This window comes from Diceros bicornis, chromosome 12 (assembly GCF_020826845.1).
Source record: "Diceros bicornis minor isolate mBicDic1 chromosome 12, mDicBic1.mat.cur, whole genome shotgun sequence".
NCBI classification, from domain to species: Eukaryota; Metazoa; Chordata; class Mammalia; order Perissodactyla; family Rhinocerotidae; genus Diceros; species Diceros bicornis.
In genome coordinates this window covers 39,199,926-39,213,481 of record NC_080751.1, presented here as the reverse complement: position 1 = coordinate 39,213,481, position 13,556 = coordinate 39,199,926, and the positions used below count along the sequence as shown (strand labels likewise).

Here is a 13,556-nt window from a genome sequence, read left to right as displayed (position 1 = left end):
TTTCATTTCTGTGTTTAAAAGTCTCTCCTGCTTGGTTTATCTATTACTTCTTGAATTAGATATCTATAGCTGCATAACAAATTATCCCAAATTTAGCAGCCTAAGACAATAATGAGTATGTGTTATCTCACACAGTTTCTATGGGTCAGGAATTCAGGAATTCAGGTGCAGCTTTAGCTGGATGGTTATGGCCATGGTCTCTCATGTGGGTGTAGTCAAGATGTTGGCCAGGGCTGTGGTCAACCAAAGGCTCACCTGGGGCTGGATTTCAACATAGCTGACACACATGGCTCATGAGTCAGTGTTGACTCTTGACAGGAGGCCTCAGTTTCCCATCAAATGGACCTCTCCATATGGCTGCTTGAATGTCCTCATGACATGGCAGCTGGCTTTCCCTGGAGTGAGTGACCCAACAGAGCGCAAGGTGGAAGCTGCAATATCTTTGATGACCTAGCCTCAGAAGTCACACTTTGTCATTTCTGCAAAACCTTTTTGGTTACACAAGTCAGCAGATCTTGTCTATTCATAGTAGGAGGGACCTACACGATCGCGTCAATACCTGGAGGCAGGGATCACTGGGGGGTCGTCTTGGAGATTGACTACCATACCTCTCATTCAACCCTTTCTTATTTCTCCCAGAAACTGAAATTTCTTTTTACCTCTTTCCTCTGGAGGGATTTCAATTATCTCCTCTTACGCACCTCATGACTTATTAGGGAGAGCCAGACTTGCTAGCCCTTCAGAGGTAAGGCAGAGATGTGCTTTGGCCAAGGGCAGTGCTGATCCATCACGAGGGATTCTTGAGCCTCTTGACTGTACGGTGGTTCTTAACCTCAGCTTCGCCTTTGCACCTAGTCTCCGTTACTGCTTAAGCCAAAACCTACTGAAAGGGCAGGCAGATGACTGCCTGTAGGAAAGTGCCGCCTTGTATTGTTTTTTCCCCCAAAGCCCCAGTAGATAGTTGTATGTCATAGTTGCGCATCCTTCTAGTTGCTGTATGTGGGACGCGGCCTCAGCATGACGGGAGAAGCGGTGCGTCGGTGCGCGCCTGGGATCCGAACCCGGGCCGCCAGCAGCGGCACGCGCGCACTTAACCGCTAAGCCACAGGGCCGGCCCCCGCCTTGTATTCTTAAAGACAGAAATCTTGGGCTGCCCTGAGGTAATGAGGTATAGGATGGGAGCTGTGTTTTTAGGAGAGAGGTTGGATAATGTTGAGGCGTGACTACTTCCTCTCCAGGGCCTTGGTGACCAAGAATATATACCTGCGAGTAGTTTGCTGAGATTCAAGGCCGGGCCTGTGGCCGGTAATATTTTCCCTCTGGACAAAGATAACTTACTTATTTGGGGAATTTGATTTCCACTTGTACTTCATTAGCACTAAGACTTAAGCTCATTGGATCTCCCTGAAGCATCTGTGCCCTCAGAATATTTTTCTTTCTTAGGTTCATTAAACTGGGAAAAAAAAGGTTTTCCCTCCTCTTTTCCTCTTGGCAGTTTGTATGGGAGTTTATTGATACGTGGCCCCATATTAGCGGATGTCTCTGTGTGCAGAGCTATTAGAAACACACTTTTCTCCTCACATAGTGACTGTTCTTTGCCCAACATCCTCATGTCGCTATTGAAGACAGCTCGTGGGGAGACGGGAGTTTCTGAGGCCCCGAGAAATAACTGGGAATTTGTTAGGTTGTCTGGACTGCAGTGGTCCCTGGCTGGGGAGAGGTGCCAGCAGCAGGGGGTCGGGGGTGGGACACACCTTGCGTGTGTGAAGACAGAGCCTGTAAGCCCTGAAGGAGCATGGGTTGGACTATGGGATGCTTTCAATTGTTAAAAGTATTATTGCTTTTGACCTTCTCATCCCTCTCTCCATGGGCAGTTTGGGTCCCCGTCTCAGTGGAACATAACACACATAGGAAAAAGTTTAACCGAAGCAGGTTTTTCAAATCAAGGGAAAAGCTGTACGTTCCATGAGAGCTACAGCTGTTCTGGCTGTTTCTGTAGAAAGACTTGGGGCTTGTTCACCTGTGTTAAGCTTCCTAAGGAAGGTCCATTCCCCTGCCCGGGAAACCAGCCTGGTCTGGGTTACTAGGAGGGAGGGTGGAAGGAAGGTGAGCTCATTTCTGCGTCAGTATGGACAAAAGGACTGGAGACAGTAGATTGTGTTTCTTAGAACAAATCCACCTGCTTTCTGGGAATTTGTGGGCTTCATTTTGCCAATTACCAGCCTGGGCTTTATTGCTAAACAATCATTTTTACTTCTTTTTGTCTTCTTTCTCCGTCTCCTTTGTCTTACCATTCTTTCGTTGCCTTTTATTTTCTTCTCTTGCTCTTTTGACTACCTGAAACTCTCCTTCTTTCCCAGGTGGTCTAATAAGAAATACCCACCTGGTGAGCTTCATGGGAACCCTGGCCAGGACTCTAGATCTTTCTGGGAGAGGCCATGGTTTTTCTTTTTAATCTTAACTTTAAAATATTAGAGAGAACTCAAAACTGCCTTAGCAAAGAAGAAGCTAGGGGGAAACAAAAAGTTAGTGCATTGTGGTATTTTGGGAAATTGTGCAGGCACTTAATTTTGAGAGGCTTTATGGAGCCCAGGAGAGGTAGCTAGCAGCCACTTGGGCATCAGAGAGTGTGATTTTTAGCTCACTGCTTGAACCTTCCTGAACTCTGCCGCTGACTGGGTGTTGTGGAATGGTTGATATAACAGCACTACATGTATGTGGGTTTTTAAATAAATAACCCCATAACCTTTTTGGCTGGGGTACTTGTGGCATTAAAAGGCTTGTTACATATGTGAAGGGGGGATGTCCATCTTCACTGGACATTGACACTCCCCCTTCTCCACGACCACCAACTAGCACCTGGGAATGGACAGGCGCCCTGCTGAGACTTCTGCCACTGTTCTGCCACAGGCATTTTTAATATAGAACTTTATAAACATGAACATGGACGGAACCTGACCTCATGGACATGAACTCCATAGGGCTCAGGTGCCCAAGAATTCAGCAACAGCTAAGTTTCCTGTGACGTGAGTTGCAGGACCATTGCTGGCACCAGCAGGGACTCTAGCCCCACCCTTGGCTGGTGCCCCACTTGGCTGATTTCCCAGGGCTGGGAATGCTCTTTGAGCTTTTAGCAGGTCTGCCTGGAGGGTTTTTGCTCTGTGGTTTCCTCCTCGTAAGTAGTGACTTCCTGGGTACTAGAGGCATGCAGTAAAATTCCAGTGTGACTCCAATATGTAATTTTGAGTGGATGGAGGATGGAGGGAGGGAACGAATGAATGAGTAAGTACAGATAGGCAGGAGGCAAGCAGACTTCCTGCTTAAGTGAAATCCCCTTTCCAGTGGTTCTCCGTGCTCACATATGCTTTGCATCAGGACCTGGGTGATGGGATGGGGGGTTGCCCTCCCCCTTTCTCTCTGGGGCTCTCTCCCTCACTGATCATCCCACTGTCCGGCCATCACCGTGTTTTACCTCAATTTACACTAATGCTGCTCTCCCTACCCTATCAGTGTCTGATTCTTTCACATTTTTTTCCTACAAAGCACACACTCGCTTAAGTTTTGTTTTAATGAGTAGACGGAGCATAAGCTCTGCCATGAACACAGAGCAGACTATTCAGAATGTGAAGAAGAGAAAGAAGAAAGTGGCTTATTCAGTTTGAGATGCTAATCTTGAAATGTCACTGTGCTCTTCTGATTAGATGACACACAGAATAAAACCTGCAGACCATTCCAGCCCTCTCCTCTCAGACATTTCTGATTCTTGTTGTGTGGCTCTCTGGGAAGATATAGATAGCATGCAATAATCTCTCTCAGGGAATTAATTGCTGTTTCCTCTTTCCTGTTTTGAACAGAAGCTTTCTTCATGTATTGTGTGAGTACAACATGTAGACCATATTCTTTGGCATCACATAAATATTTACTTGATAGTTAAAACTCACTGTTATGAAGCATTTATTTAACTTGAAAATATTATAACCTATTTTCCTCATGGAAAATACAATTAAAAGGCACTGTTCCTTTGATTTTCAGTACCTTGTTTTGTTTTTGTTTTCCTTCCACTGATATTGCACTTTTCACAGTAAGTCCATAAATTCAAATCAGAGAATTATGGAAGGGGAAAATGAAGTGAATTCCTCAGAGTGTGAGTGGGAAGTTTCCATCTAGCTTCTGTTAGGAGCACCCCCTATCAGAACCACTGTTGTCTGGACTATCACAGTGATTGCTTGTTTTGTGAGTGGAGACCTGTCTAATAAGGACCAAACTCAGAATTTCTGAGAGCAAAAATTGAGAGAGTGGCCATGGTCCAGCCTTTGTGGCCAAGAGTCTGTGCCCAGATGGTGCCAGGCATCCAGCATTCACATAATAAACATTTTTAGGATGAACAATTTATTTTACACCCTTTAGAAATTCTCAGTGTATTTTTGCTTATGTTGTTTGAGTATATTTATTCTTTTCTCTTTCTCATTTTATACAAATACACGCTATAAACATGTTTCTTAGTTTTCTTTTTCTATTTATTGTTTCTTGGTGGACTTAGCATATCTACTTTTTTAAACCACTGCATTAAATTCCATTATGTGGGTGTGCCATGAATTAATCAGTTCTCTTTAGCTTTCTTTTCTTCATCTCTAGATGAGAGCAGGGGTGGATGTGTGGAGAGGTGGGTGGGCAGCAGCGGGAGGAGACTTCCGTACACACAGTTGGGTACATGTGGGATCCAGGCTAGTCCGCCATCCCTGGGAGGAATAGTCTGGCTCCATGGGCCAGGGTGGGAATTTCTAGAAAACTGACATTTACAGGTAGCTGCGTGACCTTCAACAAATTAGTTATTTAACGTCTTGGAGCCTCAATTTCTTCGTCTATAAGTTGAGAATAATACCAACTCATGGTATTAGAGCATGTATGTATGTTACTTACATATCTTATGTATATGTAATAATCCTCATGGATATGTAATAGTACCTCATGTATATGTAAAAATCCTCATGGATATGGAACAGTACCTCATGTATACGTAACAGTACCTCATGTATACGTAACAGTACCGCGTGTATATGTAACAGTACCTCATTTGTGTAACGTAATTAGAATAGTGCTTAGCACATGGCAGAGACCTCACAAATGGTAGCTGTTATTTCTTGGCTTCTGAATATCCAAAGTTTAACAGTTATTTAGACAATACCGGGATGGTTGAACTGTTTGCTTTGTGTTGTGAAATTATCTGCCTTGAGGACTGGATTCATTCTTTGCCTGGGTTCCAAGAAAAGCCTTCTGAGGAGTACCCCCAGCCTTTTCTCAAACTAGTCACATTTGTTACTGCCTTTGTCTTAGAGGTGAGTCAGTGTCCCTTATCCAGCCCAATCTTCCTGACGGTTTTCCAAGTCTGAAGATCGAGTCTGCTTCTCTAAAGCCCCTGATGGATGGGGTGGGGAGAGAAAATGCTGACTCTTCTTTTACTCACAGTGGCAGGTGTGGAACATCTGGAGGCAGCTGGAACCCCAGCAGGGTGGGGGCAACAAGGGGGTTTCAGTGTAGGTTGTGCAGGGTGAGGGATGAGGCTGTTCCACTCTCCCTTAGTGAGGAGGTGTCGTGTTGGTGCCAAGGAGAGAGAGAAAGAAGCGTACCAGCTTGGGGTTTCGGCTGAGCCATTGCATTATCCCGTGTCTTGATAAGAAAACAGAGGCCAAAAGAGATTAAATGACTTGTTTTGGGACATAAAGCAAGTTTGGGGCAAAGGCAAAATTTGTCCAGTCTCCTACCCCCTAGTTCAATCAGACTGGCAAAAAGAGAAGGTCAAAAGAGAGAAGGCAGCAAAAATAAAGACGACCCCACAGCATACTTGCTTGGAAAGACCCCTGTGTGTCCTGAACGTCGAAGGTAGGTGATTGTCCTGCAGTGGGGCATGACAGTGGTGCCCAGAGGGGGCTGGTCATACTTATTGGTCAGTCTGGTCCAGGCTCCCAGATCAAGGGTCTTGGGCAAGGTTGATCCCTGGGTTTGGCAGCCCTTGCTACACATATCCTGGAAGGAAGTGGTGGAGTCCAGAAGTTCATAAGTCTGGGCCTATTGGAAATTCTCTACAAGGTATTCTTAAACTGAAAGGCATCCCGAGATCACTGAGGTTAAGGGTGCCCATGACCTCGTGTAGGGGACAGTGTTCAGTCCTGTCATCTCCCTTATTTTTATGTTACCTTCAACCTGCAGATATGTTTTACATAGGGTTGTGTTATTGTGTATTCTGTTTTCACAGTATTATATCACATTCCCTCACCATTTAAAAATTGCTATAGACTTAAGATAATTCATTAGACCATTCTCCTAATGTTAGACAATCGAGTTATTTATATTTGTTGGCCAATATAGATATGCAGTGGGAAATATCTATAAGTTATAAGTATATAGCTTTTAGTTTCTGCTTAATTATTGACTTAGAGTAAATTCCTAAGGCGTTGCCAAATCAAAAGATGTGTCTCTTTGTGGTGTTTGCTATATATTATAATATTGCTTTCTGAAAGTGTTGTGTTATGTTATACTGCCTCTAGCAGTGAATGAATTAATCAGTTTCATAGCAGCATTTCTAATAGTGGATAATATGATTTTAAAACAGATTTGTCTCTTTATGAGGTATTAAGTGTCAGTGGTATGTCACGACTGCTCTGCTTTGCATATAAAAACTGCCTAATAACAGTGAATATATTTCTCCTCTAGGTGTTATGTTCATGTCATTTACATAGTTATCTGTAGGGATCTTGATGGATGTATTTGGATTTGTTGATACGTGGACCTCTGTGGTGTTCTTGCCATTTAATTGGAAACTAATCTGGAGGAAACAAACAAATCCAGATTGTGAAACATTCCATAAGACAAGATCTGGAATTTTTATAAATGTATCATAAAGAGGAAAAAAGTCAAGAAAACTGTTCTAGACCAAGGAGACTAAAGAGACATGGCAACCAAATGCAATGCATGAGCTCTAATTAGCTCCTGGATTAAAATTTTAAAAACAACAAGAACTATAAAGGACATTTTGGGTACAATCGGGGAAATTTGAATATGAACTGTATATTAGATAATGTCAAATCAATGTTAAATTTCTTAACTCTGATATTGTGGTTATGTAGGAGAATGTCTTTGCTCTTAGGAAATAAAAGCTGAAATATTTAGAGGTGAAGTGTCACTATGTCTGCAACTTTCAAATGGTTCAGCAAAACTATATACATGTATATCATATATATTAATATAATTATATTGTAACTATAATATAATTATATTATGCTAATATAAATATATTAATATTCTGTACTAGAATATGTAGTATATATTATATAAATTATGCATATGTTTAATATATAATATATTAATTGATATACACACATGTATACATTTATAAATCTATTCTGTCACATTCACACCAGTCACTCATACATACTCACTCACACAATGTGTTACCCCTATCATGCGAGCTGCATTTTAATAGAGACCCTTCACAGCAGTAGGCAATGCTGACGGGATCCTTTTCTAGTGGTGACTCCAGGAGGGAGATTCTCTGGGAAACCCTCGGGCTCTCCTCATATGATCTAGGTTGTTCCTTCTCTGCTTGTGGGTGACAGCGACTAAGATGGTCTGGCCTGACCCTTGGCTCCCCTGTGCAGAGGAATGTGGAGTGGGGTGTTTTCACAGTCGGGGGCCCCACCCCTTCTCCTCCTACCTGTCCTGCAGCCTCGCACACGGGCCTCATGGGGAAAATGAAGTGCACCTGTGTTCTTCAGCTCCTGTAGCCTTCTGTTTCCCCACATCTTTGACATAAAACCTGACTTAAAAGGCATGCAGATGTGCTCTGGGGGAGGAGTAACAGAACCTTTTGGGGAAGTTCAATCAGACAGACCCCAGGTTAGCAAGAGTTCTCCTTGGCTCTCTATCTAACCTGCACCCGAGACCCTCCCTTCCCTGCACCCCCATAAACTTTAAGCAGCTTCACTGAAGATGTCCATGCACCTCAATAAGAGGTCTTTAAAAGTAAATGGAGTTGGGGGATGGCCCCACGGCAGAGTGGTTAAAATCAGCACACTCTGCTTTGGCGGCCTGGGTTCGCAAGTTCAGATCCTGGGCATGGACCTATACCACTCATCAGCCATGCTGTGGTGGCAACCCACATACCAAATAGAGGAAGGTTGGCACAGATGTTAGCTCAGGGCTAATCTTCCTCAAGCAAAAAAAGACGAAAATTGGCAACAGATGTTAGTTCAGGAAGAATCTTCCTCAGCAAAAAAAGAAAAATGGTAAATGGAGTTAAATTAATTGGTTGCTGTATTTACCTATTCAATCAATGTAAACATAGTTTAGAACATTCAATCATGTTGCCTGTCATTTCTGTAAAAGTTGAGAAACAAGGCCCTGGAGGGCTCCTATAACCCCCATAACAGCAGTGATCCCTTGAGAAAACTAGATTGGACTCACTACCATTTTAACTGAAAATACAATTTTCCAGCATCAAAATGACTAGTAAATTTGAGAGATTTGTAGATCAAATTGCATCTTAAATGCACTGGGGGGCTGGCTTACTGTTTAAATATACCCAGTGGTGAATCCATCTGTGAAAGGAGTTGAAAGAGGCCTTTTACAAAGAGAATTCCCATCCCCTGGCCTAAGCTGCCCAGGACTGGGGTTTGGGGTTTGGATTTTTGTAGATCAAGTTGGTAGCAGGAAACGGCGACTGAAGAGATTTATTTTTTAAATTACTATATGTTTTTCCAGTTTATAAAAGTAGAAGAATATTCTAAATATAGTGAAAAGTATGAAGCAGAAATGAAAATTACCTATAATTGCGCAATTGAGTGATGATTGCCATATTTCTGTGTGTGTGTGTGCACGCGCGCATACCTGTCTCTGTGTTAAAACAGAACTAGGATCTTCCCGTGAGAATTTGGTCAGCCTGGCTCAGTCCTAGGTTGTGGCAGGTACGAGGTGGTGGGCTTTCTGTACTCAGAAGACAGTCAGTGTCAGAGACTTTTTGAAACAATAGGCACCAGTCTGGGTCATCAAGGGCCGTGCTGAGGATCCAGCCTCCCCATCAACAGCTCTGCCTGTTTGCTTGGAGGCTGCTTCTCTCTAAAAGCACGTGCTGGGCATTGGCTCCTGTTCTTGCCTTTCTCCTCCTTCAGTTTGACTTTCTTTCCACCCTGCTCCCTCTGGACTGACAAAATGCTCTCGAATTAAGTGCTGTTCGCTCACACATGTGATCTCCACTGCAGGGAACCTTATTTTCAAAGAAGACCGGGAGGAGCAATGCTTCTTCCCCCGAGGGCTGACACTGTCATGGTGGGTGTTGGGCACTGGCTGGTGGGGGTGGTATTTGGGGGCAGGGAGCCTTCCCAGTGCGTTTGAGGCTGTGCCGTGCCGGCCACCTTCCAGGGCCTGCGTGAGAGTGCCAGGAGCCTGGCAGGAGACCTCTAGCCTGCCTCCTCTGCCCTCAGGGAAGCCGTAGGCAGCTCAACTCTTCCATAACAGGAGCCACTCGGATGAGAGCTTGGGGACTTGCTGTGGGGAGAGTGGGCTGTCCCTCAGACAGTGTATGGCCAGTGGAACATTGGCTTCTTCCCGACTCTCTGGGTTAGAATCTGGGCTCTGCTGCTTAAGGGCTATGTTAACAGGAACAGGTGACTTAAACTCTCTATTCCTCAGTTTGCACACCTGCAAAATGGGGCTAATAGCAGTACCCTTCAAGTACGGTTGTGAAGATTCATTGAGTCACTACATGTAGTGCGTTTAGCGTAGCACCTGCCACAGGGTAAGCTCTCAGTCAACGTTAGCTGTTATCATCACTGTGTTAGTCTCCTTCAGCTGCCATAACAAAATACCATGGGCAGGGTGGCTTAAACAGCAGAAATTTATTTCTCACAGTTTTGAAGGCTGGAAGTCTGAGATGAAGATGCCAGCATGGTTGGGTTCTGTGAGGACTCTCTTCCTGGCTTGCAGATGGCCACCTTCTTGCTGTGTCCTCACATGGCAGAGAGAGAGTGCTCATGGTCAGGTCTCCTTCTCTTGTTATAAGGGCATGAATCCCATCATGGGGCCCCGCCCTCATGACTGCATCTAAATCTAATCACTTCCAAAGGCCCCACCTCCAAATACTACCACATTGGGGGTTAGGGCTTCAACATGTAAATTTGGAAGGAACACAAATGTTCGGTTCATAACAATCATTATTATTTTTGTTGTCATCTAGTAGTCCCTTTTCAGGGTGTTCTTAGGTTTGGGGCAGTCTTTGAGGTGGAGGGAAGGAAGAAATGAGGAAGGTCTTTTTGTCCCCAGTGGGGTCTTAAAGCCCATGGTGGTGGGTCTTGAGCCTTCTGGAAACTGTTTGCTTTCGCAGTGTTATATTTCCCTCTCCTTTTGGCCTTTGAGAAAAGGCTCTTGGTTGTCCTAGTCTAGATAAAAGGGAGAAAGAAGACAAGTCAGGTTCATTAGGCAGCTAATTCTCTGTGCCAGGCAGCTGGGTGTGGAGGGAAGTCCCACCGTTGACTCCTATCAGTGCTCTGTGGGGTCGGCACTGTTATCCGCATTTACAGAAGGCCATGCCCGCAGAGGCTCAGGGTGAGGAAATACTGGCTGTTTAAGGTCATACTGCTCAGAAGTTGCATTAAGATTAGAACCTTGAGCCTTTGACCCCACAACCACCCTTGCAAACGTGCAGCTGATATGGGAAGGAAGGGAATGGCCACACCTGGAGCAGAGTTGGAATTGGGATGGACTCTAAGGTTGGTGCCGGTGCAGGAAAATGCACAGTCTGATCTTTCCCACCCCATGTGGTGCTCGCTGGCTGGAGCTGAGCAGTGAGGGTCCTCAGACCCCAGAGTCTCTCCGCTAGCGAGGGCTTCCCTCCCTCTCACCCCCTCCCACCGCCAGGCACTGGAGGATGGAGTAGCTCTCCCACAGGAGGTCACTTTCAAGCTGCGCTAACCCAGACTGTGTTTTCTCCTCTGCTCTTGTCCTTCCCCAGCCCCTAAAGACAATGAAGAGCGTGTGTTCAGGGAGCGCATGCGGCCCAGGAAGAGGCAGGGGGCCGTCAGGCGCAGGGTCCACCAGGTCAACGGCCACAAGTTCATGGCCACCTACCTTCGGCAGCCCACCTACTGCTCCCACTGCAGAGATTTTATCTGGTAAGGCCCCCTCTCCTGGAACCTCTAGTGATGCCTTCTCTGAGGCGGGAAGTCGGGGATTAGAAACTTTATGTAAAAAGTGCTGATGTGCTTTTATTTCTTCTTTATTTGTTTACAGAAGACTTTTCTGGAAGGCTAAGTGACTGAGTGGTGCTTGTGGGGGGGTAAATGGAAAGAAGAAACTGTGGTTCCTGGTGACTTTATACTTGAGATCATATCATATATCATGTTTAAGGAGTTAAGATTTTATAACCAATAATGGTATTATGATTGTGTGGTTTTTTTAAAAAAAGAATCCCTATCTTTTAGACAAGCTGAATTATTTACAAATAAAATGATATGATTTGTTAAGAAAAATAAGCTAGAAGGAGGGAAGAGGGGCTAGGGTAGAGATGAAACAAGACCGGCCATCTATTGATCATTGTTGGAGCTGGTGATGAGTACATGAGGGTCCATTATATTTATCTTTCTACTCTTGTATACGTTTGAATTTTTCCATAATAAAGTTAAAAAAATACTCAGTTGCCAATATCTATAATTCAAAGCAGTTCTTAGTAACTGTTATAACACTGGTGCTGCGAGGATGCTGAGACGTCAGAGGAGTGAGAGAGCAGTGTTGGCTGGAGTGCTCAGGGAAGGCTTCCAGGAGAGGGTGGCATTTCTCCTTTTATGATGACTAGGATTTTGATAGGCAGAGAGAGGTAAGTAGTAGGCCTCTTTGGGAGGTGGAGAAGATAAGAAGCACTGGCCCTGGGGATTAGAGGAGGACTTTTAATGAATTCCCAGTACGTACCAGGTTCTCTCTTAGGCGCTGGAAATATCTAATTAAATCTTCCCAGTGTCCTATGAGCTATGTATTATGAACCCCATTCCACTCACAACAGTACTGAGGCTCAGAAACGAAAACGAGACTAGTGTGAGGTGCTCCAGCTGGGAAGTGTCTGAGGCCTGAGTCTACCCCTGGTGAGCACAAGTAAAAGCTCCTGCTTTTCCTGACATCCCACCAGCCTTTCCGGCAACCTCTCTGAGCTCTTTGAAGCTGACATGGAGTTTGCCAATACACATGGATCTGGCAGGGGAGAGAGAGTGAGGCCACACAGCAGCATGAACCCAGCTGGGGGACATTTGAATTGTGCTCTGAGGACCCCCCAGATCCCTAAGGTGTCCAGGAGTGGCTTGTCTTATCCTCGTGGTGTTCCAGAACTAGTCACTGAGATTGGCACAGACATCTGAGGTGACACAGCTCAGAGCAAACTCACCCTGACTGAAGCAGAAATGATGCCCAACTCCCACCCACAGACACGTCTCATTCCCAGGGCTGACTCAACCCTCTGACCTTCATTTTCTGTGTTTTGGTCATGAATTGTGTGTTTGGGGGGAATAGGCTCCGAAAGCTTAGTCTTACAGATTCAGGTCTCCTCTAAGCTCGTGGCGAACACTGATGAACTGGAGGTTTCCTGAGGTGTAGCCCGAATGACTTCTGGCTCCGCCCGCTGAGCTGGGAGCTCTCTGAGCAGCTGTCCTTGGTGCACTGACTCAGGCTGCAGGCCGGGTGGCTGGAGTGTCCTGTATCCATGCTGACCCTCCACCTGCCCCAGGGGACCCTGCTCTATCCTTGGAAGGAACTTCTAACGTTGGCCTTCGCCAAATGGTAGATTGAATTCCCAGGCCTGGCCACAGTCTGACCCCATACCCTTGACTGTTTCTGGAATGCCCAGGGAACACACCTGCCAGCCGCAACCCGTCTCCACTATTATCCGCAAAGAAGGGCACGTTCAACTAATCGAGGCCTGCCGAGAGCAAGCAGACTTTGTACTTTTCCAGAACACTACAGGCCCCCCTGCAATGGCTGTTTGTATAAGAAACCAAGCCCTGAGACTGACCAAACCTTGCACCCATTCCAAGCGCTGGGGCTGCCCTCTGTGGCCTTCTGAAGGAGTCATTTTAAGGCATCCTGCAAGTGGGAGTTAAATCATGCTGCTAGGTGGACTTGGGCATAGTCAGTATAATGTGGGTGGTGGCCAGAATTGGGTGGCTTTGTGTGGTTTGTGACCTACTAAAATTCATTTTCTTAAAGGGTTGTATTCTTCTTTTCAGGGGTGTCATAGGGAAGCAGGGATACCAGTGTCAAGGTAAGAGGTCTTGTATGAACTAAATCCTTGGGGGCCCACGGGTCGATCCAGATCCCTGATGCTCATAGGAGGTGTGTGCTAGGTTGGACATTTAGAGGCTTTACACAGTTTGCGTGCATATACTCCCTCTCCAAGAAGCAGGACCCTGCTCTTCTTTGTTCATGTCTGGCCCTTACTCCCACATACGTATATGGGAGCACATGAATGAGAGTACCTTGTGGGTGCCACCTATCTCCAAGTGTCCCCAAGGTCTCACCCTTTT

The 13,556-nt window shown here is 45.4% G+C and overlaps 1 protein-coding gene across 2 annotated transcripts in view; it reads left to right on the top strand.

The window, feature by feature from the left end:
• PRKCE (protein kinase C epsilon) overlaps positions 1-13,556 on the top strand; it is a 488,396-nt gene that overhangs the window by 288,851 nt on the left and 185,989 nt on the right. For both annotated transcript variants that reach the window (XM_058551312.1, XM_058551311.1), the window contains 2 exons: positions 11,003-11,162; positions 13,260-13,294. In XM_058551312.1, the coding sequence (XP_058407295.1) occupies positions 11,003-11,162; positions 13,260-13,294 (195 nt within the window). The remainder of the gene's footprint in view (positions 1-11,002; positions 11,163-13,259; positions 13,295-13,556) is intronic.